The sequence below is a fragment of the Chiloscyllium punctatum genome, chromosome 33, assembly GCF_047496795.1.
Source record: "Chiloscyllium punctatum isolate Juve2018m chromosome 33, sChiPun1.3, whole genome shotgun sequence".
NCBI lineage: Eukaryota > Metazoa > Chordata > Chondrichthyes > Orectolobiformes > Hemiscylliidae > Chiloscyllium > Chiloscyllium punctatum.
The window spans coordinates 21,334,738-21,354,099 of record NC_092771.1 but is presented as its reverse complement, the minus strand read 5'-3'; the positions used below and the strand labels follow the sequence as shown (position 1 = coordinate 21,354,099).

Sequence of the window (19,362 nt, the reverse complement as noted above, 5' to 3'; positions counted from 1 at the left end):
GCAACGCAGAGCAATGCCAACAGTGTGGGTTCAATTCTCACACATTTGAGTGATATGGAGAGGCTGAACAGGCTGGGGCTGTTTTCCCTGGAGCGTCGGAGGCTGAGGGGAGACCTTATAGGGGTTTACAAAATTATGAGGGGCGCGGATAGGGTAAATAGACAAAGTCTTTTCCCTGGAGTCGGGGAGTCCAGAACTAGAGGGCACAGGTTTAGGGTGAGAGGGGAAAGATATAAAAGAGATCTAAGGGGCAACTTTTTCACACAGAGGGTGGTATGTTTATGGAATGAACTGCCAGAGGAAGTGGTGGAGGCTGGTACAATTGCAACATTGAAGAGGCATTTGGATGGGTATATGAATAGGAAGGGTTTGGAGGGATATGGGCCGGGTGCTGGCAGGTGGGACTAGATTGGGTTGGGATATCTGGTCGGCATGGACGGGTTGGACCGAAGGGTCTGTTTCCGTGCTGTATATCTCTATGACTCTATGACCTGCTGATTTGGAGATGCCAGTGTTGGACTGAGGTGTACTAAGTTAAAAATCAGAGTCTAGATTAGAGTGGTGCTGGAAAAGCACAGCCCGTCAGGCAGCATCTGAGGAGCAGGAGAATCAACGTTTCGGGCGAAAGCCCTTCATCAGGATGGGTGTTGAAATGCTGTTTGTTGAGAGTATGAATTCTTCTTCGAATATAGTACAGAAGGGGTCCTTTGCAGTTCTGAGAGAGCGTGGCCATCAGTTAAGGCAGGGCTGACTGTAGAGAGGTTGGGTACCGGCGCATTGCTGCGAGTGTGGAGTGGAGGATCCTGAAGGAGAACCGTTGCTGCTGGTTTTGAATCTGTAGTCTGTACTGGTTGTCCTGTTCAGCTCCAAACTCTGCTGGTTTAAATGTCGTCCGGAGTCCATGTGGGATCATGTGGCTGTGGAGGCAAGTGCTGAGGAAGCGGATGTGACTGTGGTGGTGAGTCTGTTTCAGGACATGGTTGAAGAGCTTCAGAGCAGAGGAGGTGACCTGGGGGTTGCAGTGAGAGAGAGAGAGAGAGAGAGAGCCTCACTGAGATCCTTGTGGAGAGAGGAGAACTTCTTCAAGGAAGGCATCCTTGCAAGAGGATTCACAGTGAGGTTAAAATCAACTAGGCAAAAGTGAGGACTGCAGATGCTGGAAACCAGAGTCTAGATTAGAGTGGAAAATGTGTTGCTGGAAAAGCGCAGCAGGTCAGGCAGCATTCAAGGAGCAGGAGAATCGACGTTTCGGGCACGAGCCCTTCTTCAGGAAGGGCTCATGCCCGAAACGTCGATTCTCCTGCTCCTTGAATGCTGCCTGACCTGCTGCGCTTTTCCAGCAACACATTTTCGGCTCTGATCTCCAGCATCTGCAGTCCTCACTTTCTCCTCTAGATTAGAGTGGTGCTGGAAAAGCACAGCAGGTCAGGCAGCATCCGAAGAGCAGGAAAATTGACGTTTTGAGCAAACGCCTGATGTAGGAGCAGCGGTCCGAAAACTAGTGCTTCCAGTTAAACCTGTTGGACTATAACCTGGTGTTGTGTGATTTTTAACTTTGCCCACCCGCTGAGGTCACCATGGAGAATTCTCCTTCTCAGCCTCTCCCACATGACCATCAGAAGCAGGAACAGGTGTAGACCGCTCTGCCCCATGAGCCTGCTTCACCATTTAATACGATCATGATGGTCCTCACATCCACTTTTCTGCCCATTCCTCATAACCCTTGATTCCCCAACTGATCAAGAATCTATCTATTTCAGCTTTAAGGACTCTGGCCCCAGCAGTCTGGGTCAAAATGTTCCAAAGACACTCAACCCTCTGAGAGAAGGAATTCCTCCTCAGTCTTAAATTGGAGCCCCTTTATTCTGAGACTGTGCCCTTTTGTCCAAGACACTCCCATGAGGAAAAACATCCTCTCAGCATTTACCCTGTCAGGCCCCTTAACAATTGAATATGTTTCAATGTGACACTTCCCACTGCCTCAGGGAGGTAACCAACGTAACCAAAGCCCTCTCCCACCCGTTATAATCTCATCCACTCTCTTCCGTCAGGCAGAAGATATAAAAGTTTGAATACACGTACAAACAGATTCAAGAACAGCTTCTTCCCTGCTGTTGTCAAACTTTTGAATGGACCTCTCCAATGTTACTGATGATATTGCTCTGTCTCTCTCTCTCTCTCTCTCTCTCTCTCTCTCTCTCTCTCTCTGCACCTTCTCTGTGGCTGTAACACTGTTCTGCTACCCTGATACACTTTGTATGGTACAATCTGCCTGTATAGTACGCAAATAAACACTTTTCACTGTAGTTCAGTGCATGAGACAACAATATATCAAACTCAACGTGTTTACCTTTTGCTCATAAGACAATCTCTCCATACTAAGAATCATCCTAATGAACTTTCTCTGAACTGCCTCCAATAAAATGATTTATTTCCTTAAACAAGGTGATCACAACTGTGTGGCGACCTTCAGGTTAAATGACCATCAGTCGCCTCACTCTCTTTCTCTCAGTCTCTCTCTCTCTCGCTCCCTCTCTCTCTGTCTTTCTCTCTTTTCTGTAATGAGAGAGCAGCCCAATAGTCCAGTGAGACTATGGTGACTTTACCATTTATAATTAGATTTAGATTAGATATAAATTTAATTTTATCGTCATGTGTACTCGAGTTCAGGAATACAATGAAAAGTGTACAAAATCACCATTCTCTGGCATCATTTTAGTCGACAAAAGACAGGAATTGAAACCGAAGGAGAAATAAAAGAAACAGCCAAAAGAAATGGGAACCTGGAGGTCACTCCCCCACCTCTGTATAAGTCCTCACTTGATATACAATTAACATCTCACTACACATCATTTTTACCCACAAACCCCTTGTAGTTTTTATTCTTTGTGAACATGCTTATCCGGGGTGTGTCCAAGGTGGCTTGACAATTTGGGAATCAGATGTTGTGGTTCTGTTCGCCGAGCTGGGAATTTGTGTTGCAGACGTTTCGTCCCCTGTCTAGGTGACATCCTCAGTGCTTGGGAGCCTCCTGTGAAGCGCTTCTGTGATCTTTCCTCCGGCATTTGTAGTGGTTTGAATCTGCCGCTTCCGGTTGTCAGTTCCAGCTGTCGCTGCAGTGGCCGGTATATTGGGTCCAGCTCGATGTGTTTGTTGATAGAATCTGTGAATGAGTGTCATGCCTCTAGGAATTCCCTGGCTGTTCTCTGTTTGGCTTGTCCTATAATAGTAATGTTGTCCCAAGCAACATGAGTTCGACTGGGACAACACTACTATTATAGAACAAGCCAAACAGAAAACAGCCAGGGAATTCCTAGAGGCATGGCACTCATCCACAGATTCTATCAACAAACACATTGACCAGGACCCAATATACCAGCCACTGCAGCAGACAGCTGGAACTGACAACCGGAAGCGGCAGAGACAGGCCACTATAAATGCCGGAGGAAAAATCACAGAAGCGTTTCACAGGAGGCTCCCAAGCACTGAGGATGTCACCTAGACAGGGGACGAAACGTCTGCAACACAAATTCCCAGCTCGGCGAACAGAACCACAACAACGAGCACCCGAGCTACAAATCTTCTCACAAACTTTGGGAATCAGATGTTAGATAAGAATCTGTTCAATATATTAACACAGATGATGCTGTGCAGTGTATATGCCACTGAATCACAGGAAAATTCCATTAGTTATGGTCCTGGCAGATGCTACAGCTGCGTAAGTCAGATCCCAGATTGAAATCTGGCTTGATTCATCATATTTTGGTTTTTTTTGTAAATGTAATGTAGTGATCTTCCATTGAAACCTGGGCATTCTAGCTGTAAATTTAGTTTTAACAATAAAACAGAAGTTTATGATATAATTAAAAAAGAAAAATAAAGTAAAACAAACCAGCTAGCTACATAAAATACAGGTTTAAAGTTTGCAAACACCCAGCAAAACAAAATGCAATTTTTTACCTAATGCCATCACTTTATAGTTTTCCTCCCTGTTGTATCTGTATGATGGCTGAATTGCTTCTTTTCAGTTCTTGTCCTGTGAAGTGTGAAGCCTTTTCTCTTTGACTCACATGACTGAGATCTTAGAGTTTTTCAACTTTTGAATAACCAATGCAGATCTCTAACTAAACACTCTTGGTATGGAAGGTTTTCACAAAATGAAACCCTTTCACTGAGGTAATGTATTTCCTTAACTAAACAAACTTCTTTTTTTCTAGGAAAAACTATTCTTGCATCTAAATTTAGTTGGATCTCTTTCCAACTAAATTCAAAAGTTTCTGACTGAATTGTGAAAAATCCTTGCTTAACCCAACCTCTGCTATGCTAATGGCCTTTTGTTACTTCTCCTCCTGTCCTAAGCCCCACAGTATAAACAAACTTCCATTAACACTCAGGGGGGCATTCAGTCACCTGCTTTTTGACATATACTGGTTTAAAATCGCTGTTCTGAAAAGGTTAATCATTGAAGTTAAACATGCAATCCTTTCAACTAAGTTGATTAAATCCATATGCCACTAGTTTAAAATCCAAACTTGAAAATAGGTACTCACACGTTTTTCATCCCAGTGTGAGCTTGTAAAATTAGTCTCAGAAATGAAGTGACTCACATTGAACCAATGAGATGTACCTCGAGCCAGGCACTGGTTTCAGCCTTAACTCTTAGTCTCCTAAATGGCGTAGCTGCAAGACTGGGCCTACAGCTGGTGAGACGGAAACCCACAAGTTCGGAAAATATTCTCAGGAAGGGTCCCTGGGCTTGAAACATTGATTCTGTTTTCTCTCTACAGATACTGCCACTCCTGCTGAGCATCTCCAGCAATTTCTCTTTTGGTTTTGGGCAAAATCTACTTGACTGGTTGTATCTTGATTCGTACATCTGTGGCAGATGCATCTGTTTATGATGGTGTTGGTTAGAGTGACCACCGCACTGTCCTCGTGGGAGTGAAGTCCTGTCTTTACATCAAGAATACCATCCATCACGTACAGCATTGTGCTAAGTGGGATAGACTCAAGAAAGATCTGGCAGCCCAGAGCTGGGCATGCATGAGGTTTATTGGGCTATCAACAGCAGCAAAACAGTATTCGTGGCCCGGTATATCTTTCACTCTAGCGTAGCCATCAAGTCAAAGAAACAACCCTGTTTCAATAAGGATTATGGCTGCACAAGGCACACCTAAAAATGAGGTACCAACTGGTGAAGCTACATGGGCTTGTACATTTTTTAATTTATCTGTGGAGTGTAGGTGTCACTGCCTGGGCCCTGCATTTATCGCCCATCCCTAGTTGCCCCTTGAGAAGGTGGGGGTGAGCTGCCTTCTTGAACCGCTACAGCCTACCTCCTGTGGGTTGACCCACAATGCCATTGGGGAGAGAATTCCAAGATTTTACCCCAGTGACATGGCAATATATTTCCAAGTCGGGACGGTGAATAGCTTTGAGGGGAATGTGCAGGGGATGGTGTTCCCATGTCTCTGCTGCCCTTGTCCTTCTGGATGGAAGTGGTCGTGGGTTTCGAAGGTGCTGTCTGAGAATCTCTGGTGAATTTTTGCAGTGCATCTTGTAGATGGTATACACTGTTGCTACTGAGCGTCAGTGGGGGAGGGAGGGGATGCTTGGGAATGTGAGAAGCAAGGAGAAGTTAGCGAATGATAGCACTAAGTGAATCCACAACCAATGGACTTGATCAAAGCTCTACAGCCTGGTTATCCAGTTATGAATGACGCTTGGGTGGGAAAGGAGGCTGGACAGCTACCTCCCTCAGTGGGGGACCTTCACAGATCATTGTAAAAATCTCAGTGAGTTCCTCTCTCACTGTACTCCCCAAGTCCTTTCCTCTGCCCTGAAGCTCTTCAGCCACGTCCCTCATTCCTGATGAAGAACTCAGGCCCAAAATGTCAATTCTCCTGCTCCTCAGATGCTGCCTGACCTGCTGTGCTTTTCCAGCAACACACTCTCAATCGACATCATTGTAAAGGTCAAGGCTGAAGTATTTGCAACCATCTTCATGTCAGCCAGAAGTGACAAATGGATAATCCATTGCAGCCTCCTCCTGGGTTCCCCGACTACATGAATGCTAGTCTTGGTAACTCATATTCACTCCTCATCGCAGCAGGGAATGGTGAGAGGCATTGGATACTGCAAAGGTGATGGGCGCTGACAACATTCTAGTGATTGTACCGAAGGCTTGTGCTCCAGAACTAGTCAGATCCCCTAGCCAAGCAATAGCACTGCCATTTAACTAGCAATGTGGAAAATTAACTAAGTGCATCTTGTCCACAAAAAAGCAGGGCAAATCTAATCTGACCAATTCTCACTAAATCAGTCTTGTAAATGATGGAGTAATGAAAGGGGTGGAAGGTGTCATTGACAGTACCAATGACTCAGCGACCACCTTCCCACTGCTGCTTGGTTTGGGTCTCTCCAAGGCCGAGACCGTGGGCGCTGGAAAAGCACAGCCGGTCAGGCAGCATCCGAGGAGCAGGAGAATCGACGTTTTGGGCATAAGCCCTTCATCAGGAATCTGATTACCTCGGTGGTCCGGGGGGGTGGGGGGGGGGGGGGGGGTGCAGTGAAAGAGAGACTCACTGAGATGAGCTAGTATGGTGATGAAACATCTGAAAATGAACCTTCCAACTCAGTGAGCAAGGCTACATCTAGAATTCACTGAGATCCTTGTAGAGTGAGGAGGAAAACTTCAAGGTAGGCATCCTTGGAAGAGGCTTCGCAATAGGGTTGAAATCAACTAGGAGACAGTGAGGCGCAGATGCTGGAGATCATAGTCGAGACCGTGGTGCCTGGAAAAGTGCAACAGGTCAGGCAGCATCCAAGGAGCAGGAGAATTGGGCAGAAGCCCTCCATCACCCAGCTCCTGACTTTATCAGTCCAAACGCAAGCAAACAGGCTGAACTTGAGAAGGCAGGTGACCTTGGACGTTGTGGTAGCATTTAACCAAGTGTGCCATTGAGGAGCCCCTTGAGTGATTGGGAAGCAGGTGGAAGGCTGCCCACTGACTGTGCTAACCCCTAACACAGAGGGAAGTATTTGTGGTTATTGGAGGTGAATCCTCTCAGTACATTGCGGTACTGGAGCAGGATTACGGTAAATTCAGAAGTGCAGGTGTTCACACAGCATTCCCCCACTCACCCATTGTACTCTATGCTACTTTCTCCCCACCCCCACCCTCCTCTAGCTTATCTCTCCACGCTTCAGGCTCACTGCCTTTATTCCTGATGAAGGGCTTTTGCCCGAAACGTCGATTTCACTGCTTGTTGGATGCTGCCTGAACTGCTGTGCTCTTCCAGCACCACTAATCCAGTGTTTGGTTTTCAGCATCTGCAGTCATTGTTTTTACCTTGTTCAGTTCCATTCCTGACCCTTCCAATTCTGTAGACCAGGATGGCAGTTTCCCCCTCTAAATGGCATTAGGAAACCAGGTGGATATTTATAAAAATCAAGAAGAGTTTCATTGTCATTATGAGACTTTTAATTGCAGATTTTTATTCAATTTAAATTCCATCATCTGGGAATTCGAGCCTCCGATTCTCTCGATTAACAGTTTAGTGATAATACCGCTGGGCTGATACAGTGAGGCAGGAGACCACTTGGTGTTCGATACTCTTGTTTCTCTCCCTTGTGCCAAAGCAGTTCAGACAAGGTCCTCTTGTTTGTACTCTTGCCCTCAGGTATTGCCGCACGGGAAACAGCGCAAGCTCTCAAGACTCTGGCATCAGCTGCCCGCGGTGTGGCAGCTTCGACGGACAACTCTCCAGCTCAGAACTCCATGTTGGACACTGCTCGGGATGTGATGGATGGGTCTGCCCTGCTGATCCAGGAAGCCAAGCACGCGTTGGCTTCACCCGGAGACACTGAGAGCCAGCAACGGCTGGCACAGGTTAGTCAGATCAAGCGTCCTGCTCCGATTGTGCAGGGACCCCTGTGTGTGTCACAGTAAGGCCCGGCTCTGACCAAAAGCCACAATATTGGGAGTGACTCAGTGGGCAGCGCTCTCTCCTCCTCAGGTCTCAAGGTCGTGTGTTCACGTCCCACTCCAGAGGCTTGACCAAGCTGACCTTCCCAGTTCCAGACTGAGGGAGCTGAAGTGCTGTCTTTTGGATGAGCTATCATGGTGATGCCCCATCTAACGTCACAGTAGCTCAATTGTTAGCACTGCTGTCTCACAGCACCAGGGAGCCGGGTTCGATTCAACCATTGGGCGATTGTCTGTGTGGAGTTTGCACATTCTCCTTGTGTCTGCGTGGGTTTGCTCCGGTTTCCTCCAACAATCCAAAGATGTGCAGGTCAGGGTGGATTGGCCGTGCTAAATTGCTCCGTAGTGTTCAGGGATGTGTAGGTTAGGTGCATTAATCACAGGGGAATGGGTGTGGGTGGGATATTCTTCGGAGGGTCGGAGTGGCTTTGTTAGGCCGAATGGCCTGCTTCTAGGGTGGCACGGTGGCACAGTGGTTAGCACTGCTGCCTCACAGCACCAGAGACCCGGGTTCAATTCCCACCTCAGGCGACTGACTGTGTGGAGTTTGCATGTTCTCCCCGTGTCTGCGTGGGTTTCCTCCGGGTGCTCCGGTTTCCTCCCACAGTCCAAAAGATGTGCGGGTCAGGTGAATTGGCCATGCTAAATTGCCTATAGTGTTAGGTTAGGGGTATGGGTGGGTTGCGCTTCGGCGGGTCGGTGTGGACTTGTTGGGCCGAAGGGCCTGTTTCCACACTGTAAGTAATCTAATACATTGTAAGGAGTCTATGAACCTGAACGGTTCGGGTGGAAGGGCAACGAAAAGGAGAGCCCAGTGGGAGGTGAACGTGGATTCCACTGATTTCCCACTGAATGAATTGGATTTAAAATGCCCCTTTTTAAATCTGAGATGATTTATCTTCAATCCCAGCTTTCTTTATCTCAGGATAACTGGATCCCTCTCAGGACAATACATGATAGCACCGGCTCTGTCACACGTCAGTCAGGGTGAGATAAATAAATGTTGTAAGGATCTCCTTCAACAGGAATATAAAAGCAAAATAGAGTGGACACTAGAAATCTGAAAGAGAAGCAGACAGTGCTAGAAGTACTGAACTGGGCTCACCACATAAATACAGTGACTACAAGAGCAACTTAGAGGCTAGGAATCCTGCAGTGAGTAACTCACCTCTTGACTCCCCCAAAGCCTGCCCCAAGGCACAAGTTAGGAGTGTGATTGAATGCTCCCTGGATGGGTGCAGCTCTAACAATACTCAAGAAGTTTGACATCATCCAGGCCAAAGCAGCCCACTTGATTGGCACCACATCCACAAACATTCACCCCCTCCTCCAGCAACGCACAGGTTCAGCAGTGTGTACCATCTATGCACTGCAGAACCTTCCAAACCCAGAACCGCTTCCATCCAGAAGGTCATGGGCTGCAGATACATGGGAATATCAAGATCCCCTCCAGGCCACTCACCATCCTGACTTGGAAATATATCGCCGTTCCTTCACTGTCACTGGGTCAAAATCCTGGAATTCCCTCCCTCAGGGCATTGCGGGTCAATTCAAAGTAGGTGGACTGCAGCGGTTCAAGAAGACAGCTCACACCCACCTTCTCAAGGGACAATAAATACTGGCCAAGCCTGCGACACCCACATCCCACAAATGAATTTTTAAAAACTCAGCAGTCCGGCAGCATCTGTGGAGAAAGAGCGACACCAGAGTTTGTGTCTTAGGGTGAGTGACTTTACGTCAGACCCATGCACGTGAGGACTTTACACAAGCATTTAAATCAGGAGTAGGCCATTCAGCCCCTCAAGCTCTGTAATCCACTAAGATCACGACTGGTCTGTTTGAGTTCAGAATTCCACATTCTCATCTATCCCCAATAATCTTCAATTCCTCCCCAGCCTTCTGGCCCTTCAGCCTAACCAGTCCACACTGACCCTCCGAAGAGTAACCCACCCAGACCCATTTCCCTCTGACTTATGCACCTAACAATAAGATCAATTTAGCATGGCCAATTCACCTGACCTGAACATCTTTGGAATGTTCAGGAGCATGTTTGGAATGTTCAGCACCCAGAGAAAAGCCACGCAGACATGGGGAGAATGTGCAAACTCCACACAGGCAGTCGCCTGAGGCTGGAATCAAACCTGGGACCCTAGTGCTGTGAGGCAGCAGTGCTAACTACTGAGCCACCGTGCCGCCCCCATCTCTGTGCTCTTTTAATTCTGGCCTCTTGACCATCCCTGCTGAACCATCAGTGGCCCTGACTTCAGCCGCCCAAGCCCCATGCTTTGGAAATTCCTCCCTAAACCCCTCTGCCTCTCAATCTCTCTCTTTCTTTGATCTTCAATCATTGTCATTTAACGCTCTCACTGCTTTCCCAAATGGGTGGCTTAGTGTTCAGTTAGCCTCATCTCCGCTGCTGTCAGTGTTCCACTGCATTAAAGGTGCTCCATAAATTCAGGTTGTTTGGACTTCTTCACCACTTACCTTCAAGTGGCACTGTCTCCTCTCACCCTGCTATCAGTTGGAATCTTGAATTTCCATTCAGAGGGTCATCCCCTCAGCATTGACCGCTGCCCTCCAACAGATCATCGAATCGGACTCCACTTGAGACAGTCAATGTGTTGAACAATTCCAATTGTGTCAATGTTGCTCCTTCCTTTTCTCAAGGTGGCTAAGTCGGTCTCCCATTCGTTGAACAACTGTGTGAACTGTTTGCCAGGACAGAAGGATGTGGACATGGCACTGAAAAGCATTGGAGAATCCAGCAAAAAGTTGCTGGTTGACTTGGTAAGCTTCGATCATTATTTTCCTTCATTAAATCTACCCAAGACCCAATCAAAGACTTGGAGATGATTGAGACAACTGAGCCAGAGTCTCTTGCTCAATCTCCATCCATGAGATCCTCCTGTTCACTGTAAAAATGCAGCTAGAACTGTCTTATCCTGGAATCTTGTACTGAATGAGCACGGAGCATGGAAGGATAGCAGAGCTGAGCGAGTATCCTATATTTCACACACAGAGCCGTGCTCCATATTCATAGAAGACCCAAATAAGATTAATCTTAGACTTGTCACACCACCACACTGCGTTGCATAGCTGATAAGCCGCAGTCTCATTCAAATAGTAGATTCCTGTTTTTTGTCATAGCATTCCTGATTTACTGCTGCCCATTGGTCAGTAACATACCATGCTGATAACTCTCACCCTCATCCAAGATCATGACATCGCTAGATCTGACATTACAAGGCAAAGCCGCCCAGTTCAAAAGGTTCACAGTCCTGGCACCATGGGTTTCCAATAGTGTTTGCCCATCACTCTGTGGGACTCACTCAATCTCACACCGTCTGTGAGTGTGTCCATATGCAAATGTGTGTGTCTTACTGTATATGTTATTGTGTCTGAGTGTGTTTCGTATGTGTCAGTGTCACTTGGAGGTCTGCAGCATGGAAACAGACCCTTAAGCCTGATGTGCCCAATGCCGCCCAGTATTCAGAAATAAACTAGTCCCATTTGCCTACAGAGCCAAGGGGGTCACTTGGTGTCACTCTGTGTGTGTGTGTGTGTGTGTGTATCACTGTATGTGCCACTTAGTGTGTGTGTGTATCTTTACTTGAATGTGTATTTGCACGTGTGTGTGCTTTGTCTGTGTGTATATCTCTGAATGAGTGTGAACTTCAGATGCTAAGGTTTATAAGTATCCAGGTGGGATCAATGAGACTCTCTCACTCTCTACCTCTCTCTCTCTCTCTCGCTCTCTCTCTCTCTCTCTCTCTCTCTCTCTCTCTCTCTCTCTCTCTCTCTCTCTCTCTCTCGATTTCCTTATCAATCACTCTCTCCTTCCCCTCTCCCACAGTTGCCACCAAGCACCAAGAGTTTTCAGGAGGCTCAGAGCGAGTTGAATCAAGCGGCTGCAGGCCTGAATCAGTCAGCGGGGGAGGTGGTACACGCTTCGCGAGGGACCAGCAGGCAATTGGCCGCTGCCTCCGGCAAATTCAGTGAAGATTTTGATGAGTTTCTGGATGCGGGCATTGAAATGGCTGGACAAGCTCAGGTAAGGTGTATGGCCTAGTGGTTAATCCAAAAGGCGTGAGGCTCAGGTGAAATGTATGGCCTAGCGGGTAATCCAGAAGATGTGAGTCGAAATCCAATTGGCTTAAAAATCTGGCTGCTTTCACTAAAATTACCTCTTGTTGTAAAAATCCCAATGAATGATCTTTAGTGATGGTAAACTTATCCAGACTCCCAACTGAATGTGGTAATGGTCCCACCACCAAATGGAGTTCAGTCAGAATGCACTAGGCATTTTTCTTGAAGTGCCTAGATTATGCTAGCCCTCATTATTGGGAGGAGTCTACTGTCAGAGAGGGGGAGACCCACATTTAAGTGACAACATTGATAGGAATCTATGAGCCTCTATGATTGCACTCCGCACAGTGGGCTATTTAATATTGGAATTGTTATGCTGATAATGGTCATCAAAATGGTTCTCCTCTCGGTCAAGTGTGGAGCAGAGTGCCAAACACGGCAATTCTCTCAGTCACCACGACACCAACCTCTCAGGGAACCATCTCCCAAACAGACAATAGAGCGTTCTCCACCCCTCAATCCGCGAGTCCCTTGATTTGTGTTGAATTGGAGACAGTTCAAGGGCACGGGGCTGTGTCCTCATCGGATGCAGAATTAAACCCTTGCCTGGAGTCACAAGGATCACATACGAATCAGCTCTTCCCCCTCAGTTGGAGTGAAAGATTGTGGTATTTGGAGTTCACATTAAAGAGAAAACCTATCTCTCACTTGCCCCCATTGAGTAATATAGCATAGGAAAAGGCCCTTCAGCCCGTCGATTCTGCATCGGTCAGAAACAACCACCTCACTGTTCTAATCCCATTTTTCAGCATTTGGTCCATTAGCCTTGGTATCGCAAGTATCTTCAATGTGATGAGGATCTCTGCCTCTCCCACCCGAACAGGCAGTCAGTTCCAGATTCCCACCACCCTCTGGGGGAAAACATTTTCCTCACGTTTCCTCCTGCCCCTTTCCTTAAATCAATGCCCCTGCTCATTGCTCCCTCCATTGGGAGAAAAGTTTCTTCCTGCCTACCCCTCATAATTTTATACATCTCAGTCATGTCCCCTCTCAATCCCCTCTGCTCCGAGGAAAACAATCCCAGTCTGTCCAATCCCTCTTCATGACTGAGACTCTCCAGCCCAGGCAACTTCCTGGTAAACCTCCTCTGCACCATCTCCAGTGCATTCACATCCTTCCTATCTGATAGATCCGTTCTACCACAGAACAAAACATTCAAGTTCTGATTTTATCGTGGGGGTGATTTCCTTTCAATGTCGGTTTAAAACAGCAACAGTGTGATGGCCAGGAATCAAACCCAGCTCAACTGCTTGGAAGGCAGCTATGCTCACCACTATACCACCATTGCCCTGCAACATCCTTCCTATAATGTGGATTCCAGAACTATGTCCAAATCCCTGCGCCCTGTGATTCTGAGCAGATGGACGTACATTGGCCCCTGACCCAACCCCTCCCCCACCCACTGTCTGATTCTGCATCATGAGCTTCCATTGATCCCCCTTGTGCAGCGACGGGCAGACTGCAGCTATCTGGGGAGAAGCTGGTGGGAGGGAGAGATTTACTTCAGACAGTGAGCTGTTGTGGCCAGGAATGCAGAGGCCGCGGAGATAATGGAAGTAATTCCATAATAACTTCCAACAGGGATTTGGGTCATTACTTAAGGACGCCGGGAAAGAGTGTGATTGATTGGATGGCCTTTTCGAACACCCAGCAGGGAGATATGGCAGAGTGTGAAATCGAGTCTAAAAGCAGGAGAAATTTCCAAGGGGAACGTTTTCCTTTTTGCGATTGCATTCTTCATAGCTCATCACAGGTGCCCGAGCAGATAAAACGCCAACTTTAGGCACAGGAGATTTGGCTATCCCCATTTGTCTGGGCTTGCTCAAGTTCTCTCCAGCACCTGGAGATGTCAGAGGCTGAGCCTCCCCAACACCACCTCACCTCACCTCACCTCCCCCTTCTAAAATCTCCATGTGAATGTGGAAAATTTCACCATGTCAGCTGCCCCCCCAGTGTTTTTTTGTTTATTCATTCACGGGACAAGGGTATCACTGGCAATGGAGCACAAGGCAGGAGGTTGACAGGAAATAATAGAGCTGGAGCAGACCCAATGGGAAGAGTGGTCTCTTTCTGCACTGTCCATGTTTATTGCCCATTCCTAATTGCCCAGAGGGCAGTTAAGAGTCGACCACATTGCTGTGGGTCTGGTGTCACACACAGGCCAGAACTAATGGTAAAGATGACGGTTTCCTTCCCTAAAGGACATGAGTGAACTAGATGGGTTTTTCCCAACAATCGTCAATGAATTCATGGTCATCATTAGACTCTTAATTCCAGATTTGTATTGAATTCAGAATCCGCCATCTGCCATGGTGGGATTCGAACCCGGGCCTCTCGATTAATATGATAATGCCACTCTGCCATCGCTTCCCCCTTTCTTTCATTTTGAAGGCTGCTTCCTTTGACACAGCCCAGTATTGTGTGTGGGGTGGAACAGAAGACAATTGAGAGGGGCAGCCTGCCTGTTCGGAACAACAACGTGAGCCATTAAGTGTTTTACTTGTTTTTTTTCCCCCACAGACAAAGGAGGGTCAGATCCAGGTCATTGGTAACTTGAAGAATATCTCCATGGCTTCCAGCAAACTGCTCCTTGCCGCCAAGTCGCTGTCTGTTGATTCTGCTGCACCCAATGCAAAGAATCTCCTGGCAGCAGCTGCCCGGTAAGGACCATTGTGCTTCACTTTATATTGGCCAGGGTTTGAGCCTCCTCACCCCACCCCGGTCAGCTGTGGCTCAGTGGGTAGCGCACTCGCCTCTGAGTCAGTCGGTCATGGGTATAAGCCTCACTCTAATCAGCTGAGCACAAAATCCAGACGGTGGGAGCCCTGCACCAAAAACGGAGACATTGGCTTACTGGAATGGTTCTGGGCATGAGGACATTTTATTGGTGAGGATAGATTGAAGACGTTGGGAGTGCTCTCCCTGATGAGAAGAAGGCCAAAGGAGATCTGATGCACGTTTTCAGAATTATGGTCTAGACAGAATGGATAAGATGACACTGTTTCTGCTTATCCAAGAGAAAAGGAAGTATATATGAAGTAACGTGTAAACAAAGCAACGCTGATGTGAGAGAAAGCCTTTTTCATTCAGCGAGTACCATATATACTCGTGTATAGGTCAAATTTTGAAGACTTTTTTTATAGCTGAAATTAGGGGGTCGACTAATACACGGGCACAAGTTTTGAGGAGCTGCAACTCACGCTGCATACTCAAAATACCGTATTATTAGTAAACGTTGATTTGATCGCACAACTAATCCTGGGTAAGGGAGAAAAACACCATGAATTACGGTCAAGTTAACTACCGGATAAAAGCAAGAGGCCGGTACAAAAATTGAACATGTCAAAGATTCATTGAAATCCTGCAAAATCACATTGTTCAACATCGTCATGGCCTGGTATAATGGCACACTTAAAATGAAACATTTCTTAAATTCTGAATGTGTAAGCATCTGGAACTTTCCCACCAAACTCTTCCCTTTCCCTCCCACTTACTCCCTCACGTTATGAACCTCAACAACATTAACACACTTGCCAAAGAATTAAAGATATACCGGTATGTAGCTAATACACGTCACTTTTATTCAGATATAATGGCACAATTAAAATGATTAACATTTTAACGATATTAACGTTTGGATGTATAGTGAATAAATTGTGATAAGTACTGATAGACTTAGTACTGGTCTGAATGAATGACTCAAAACGTGCTGTAGTAAACCAAGTGCTGTAAGTTAGAGTTAGGAATAAATGAATCGAAGTGTGATATCGTAAACAGAGAGTAATGAGTAAAGCTACTGGTGTAAATGAATGTATGTGATTTAATGTGATATAGTAGAGTAGACTAATACATGAGATATATGGACGGTAAAAGGTTTTTTGCCAAAAAAAAGGGTTGACCTATACATGAGTATATACGGTAATTAGGGTGTGGAAGGCACTGTCTGGAAATGTGGTGGAGGCAGGTTCAATTGAAAAGGGAATTGGCTGGTTTTTTTTTTGGACATCAATGGTGTGCAGGCTATGGGGGTAAAGGCAGGAATTCAGCAGTAGATAATAGAGCTGGAGCAGACCCAATAGGCAGAGTGGTCTCTGCCTGCACTGTAATGATTCTGTCACTCTTTCAGAGGAGACATTAAGCCAAGGGTCCGCAAGACTGGCCACGAATTAGAAGAAGGATGAAGGGAGGTGGGCAGCGGTTCTCCCTTGAGTCTTGACCAAGATTGATCTGTCAATCATTCAGTGGGCATGACGGACAGTGTCGGGGGGGGTGTAGCTGGCTATTGTCTAATGTTGCCTTTGTCAGATTATTCTTGTGGGAGTGCGCTGTGCAAATGTGCTGCCAGGTTTCCAGGATTGGCAACAGGACGCCCATGAGGAGTACATGACTGAGGGCGTGAATAACTTTGGGTTGTCCCGAAAGGTGCGAGCCCGTCTTGTGTCAAAGTTAGTAAAGCGAGCCTGGTTGAAGAGGTGTTGAAGTGTTAATTTTAACAGGTGGTGTGTCTGATATCTTCCAGGGCTGTTACCGAGAGCATCAACCAGCTGATTACACTCTGCACCCAGCAGGCTCCCGGCCAGAAGGAATGTGACAACGCTCTCCGAGAACTCGAGGTACTGGCTGAAACCAAACTCCGACACCCCATCCACCCAGCTTTTTCACATCGTGGATGTGAATCCATTTCACAACCTGCTCCTCCATCGAGTAATCTTACCAAGAGAACAGGTCGGACGGGGTGAACTATTTCACCGTGGCACGAATAACGTATAAATTTCATAACTTGGAAGATAGTGCTGAGATTTGGATCCATAAAATGGCTTAAGATTTCGCAGCCAAGAATGAGATGGATTTTACATGGTCAACTCAACTGGCAGCTAAATCCCAGAGGGGGAATGTGAAGACTGCAGATGCTGGAAATCAGAGTCAAAAGGTGTAGTGATGGAAAAGCACAGCTGGTTAGGCAGCATCTGAGAAACAGCGGAATTGATGTTTTGAGCATAAGCTCTTCATCAGGACCCTGATGAAGGGCTTATGCTCGAAATGTTGACTCTCCTGCTCCTCGGATGCTGCCTGACCAGCTGTGATTTTCCATCACTACACTTTTTGATGCTAAATCCCAGCAGCTAACTGAATTGAATGTACAGTGCAGGGAATTAAATGTTGGGTTTTTATCAAAGTCCCCACAGTTGTGTCAGTGAACCCTCAATGGATAGCTCTCTGGGCAGTAGAAGCTCGGTGGGGTGACGGTCTCTGGGTTCACAATCCAGAGATCCAGATTGTTGCTGCGAGGCCTCAGATACTACCTCAGCAGTTGGTGGAATTTCAGTTCCTTCATTCAGTCTGAACCATGAAAAAAACGTGTTAATCCCGGTCATTGTGACCGTGACAGCTGTCATTGCTTGTTGTAAAAGTCCATCTAGTTCACCTTTAGCGACGGCAGTCTGCCATACTTAGCCGGTCTGGCCTACGTATGACCCCAGAACCACAGCATTGTGCTTGGAGTCATCCAGCATGGAAACAGACCCTTCAGCCCAACTCATCCACACCGACCAGATGTCTGGTGGTGAGCCTGTGGAATGTATTACCACAGCAAGCAGTTGATCTTCAAATATTGAATATATTCAAGAGGCAGCTAGATGTAGCACTTGGGATGAATGGGATCAAAAGTTATGGGGGGAGAGCAGGATTAGGCTATTGAGTTGGACGATCAGCTATGAATGGAGGAGCAGGCTCGAAGGGCTGAATAGCCTCCTCCTGCTCCTATCCCCTATGTTTCTATCCCAATCTGTCGTAGTCCCATTTGCCAGCACTTGGTCTATATCACTTTAAAACCCTTCCTGTTCATCGACCCATCCAGATCTCTTTTAAATGTTGTAATTGTACCAGACTCCACCACTTCCTCTGGCAGCCTGTCCCATATACACACCAGTCTGTGCATGAAAAAGTTACCTTTCAGGTCCTTCTTAAATCTCTCCTTAAACCTCTGTCCTCTCATAAACTACCCTCTGAAATGGCCTCACTCTGTTCAAGGATAATTGAAGATGGGCTTTGCTCCTAGCATCCACTGAAAGGATACTTTTAAAAAAGCAAAGGCATTGAGTACAGAAGGAAGGAGGTGATGCGAACTCTTGAGAAATCACAGGTTAGATGCCAGCTGGAGTACGATTTTAACAAGGGTGCTAAGTCCTTTAGATGAGAAGAGATTTTGCAGCATAATACCAGGGCTGAGGTTCTGGAACGGAGATTGTTCTCCCAGGAGGAAGAGCCTTAACAGAGTTTGAATTGGTCAAGATTTGGAGATGCCAGTGTTGGACTGGGGTGTACAAAGTTAAAAATCACACAACACCAGGTTATAATCCAACAGGTTGAATTGGAAGCACACTAGCGTTCGGAGCGATGCTCCTTCATCAAGTGATTGTCTGATGAAGGAGCATTGCTCCAAAAGCTAGTGTGCTTCCAATTAAACCTGTTGGACTATAACCTGGTGTTGTGTGATTTTTAACTTTGAATTGGTCAGGATTGTGAAAGATTCTGGGCAGAGTAAATAAATGGAAAGCATTTCCAGTGGCAGAAGACTCTATAACCAGTGGACACAGATACACGGTGATTTGGTGAAAGAACCAGGTCAAAATGAGATGAAGTTATTTTGTGAGCAAATCTGAAATGTAGTGCCTTTAAGAGCAGGAGAAGCAGTTGCCATAATAAGTCCAAAGAGTTTGGGATAAGCACTCAAAAGGGAATTATAATTGGCTAGCTCTTTAAAAGAGACAGCGCTGATGTGATGGTCTGAACGACCTCTTTCAGTGCTGTATTGTTCTATTATTTGAGATAAGCTCCACTGCAGCTCCATGTACACACAGGGTGTAGGACATGTTAGATTCTGCACACTTCTGTAGGTGCGACATGAGACAATTTCACTGTTGGGTGTCAGTGAAGCCTCTCATTTTCCAGTCACCTGGAAAGGAAACTGAGATGAATTATGTGAAGGATTTTTTTTTGTGTAGAGGGACATGCCTGAAGTTTCTAAAAGTCAGCCAGTTAGTTAGTTCGCTAGTTAGCTCCGGCATTGGCTGGTAAAATCGTGGTGCAGATTCACTAACTTGTAATTTTGGAAATGTTTGCAGACTGTCAAAGGCATGCTGGAAAATCCCAATGACCCTGTCAGTGACCTCTCCTACTTTGACTGCATTGAGAGTGTGATGGAGAATTCCAAGGTAGGTCAAGGCTCC

The 19,362-nt window shown here is 46.5% G+C and overlaps 1 protein-coding gene across 5 annotated transcripts in view; it reads left to right on the top strand.

Moving 5' to 3' along the window:
- The window catches only part of LOC140458478 (talin-2), a 327,438-nt gene that overhangs the window by 215,116 nt on the left and 92,960 nt on the right, over positions 1 to 19,362 (top strand). For all 5 annotated transcript variants that reach the window (XM_072553130.1, XM_072553131.1, XM_072553133.1 and 2 more), the window contains 6 exons: positions 7,683 to 7,891; positions 10,655 to 10,774; positions 11,841 to 12,038; positions 14,654 to 14,793; positions 16,653 to 16,746; positions 19,258 to 19,347. In XM_072553130.1, the coding sequence (XP_072409231.1) occupies positions 7,683 to 7,891; positions 10,655 to 10,774; positions 11,841 to 12,038; positions 14,654 to 14,793; positions 16,653 to 16,746; positions 19,258 to 19,347 (851 nt within the window). The remainder of the gene's footprint in view (positions 1 to 7,682; positions 7,892 to 10,654; positions 10,775 to 11,840; positions 12,039 to 14,653; positions 14,794 to 16,652; positions 16,747 to 19,257; positions 19,348 to 19,362) is intronic.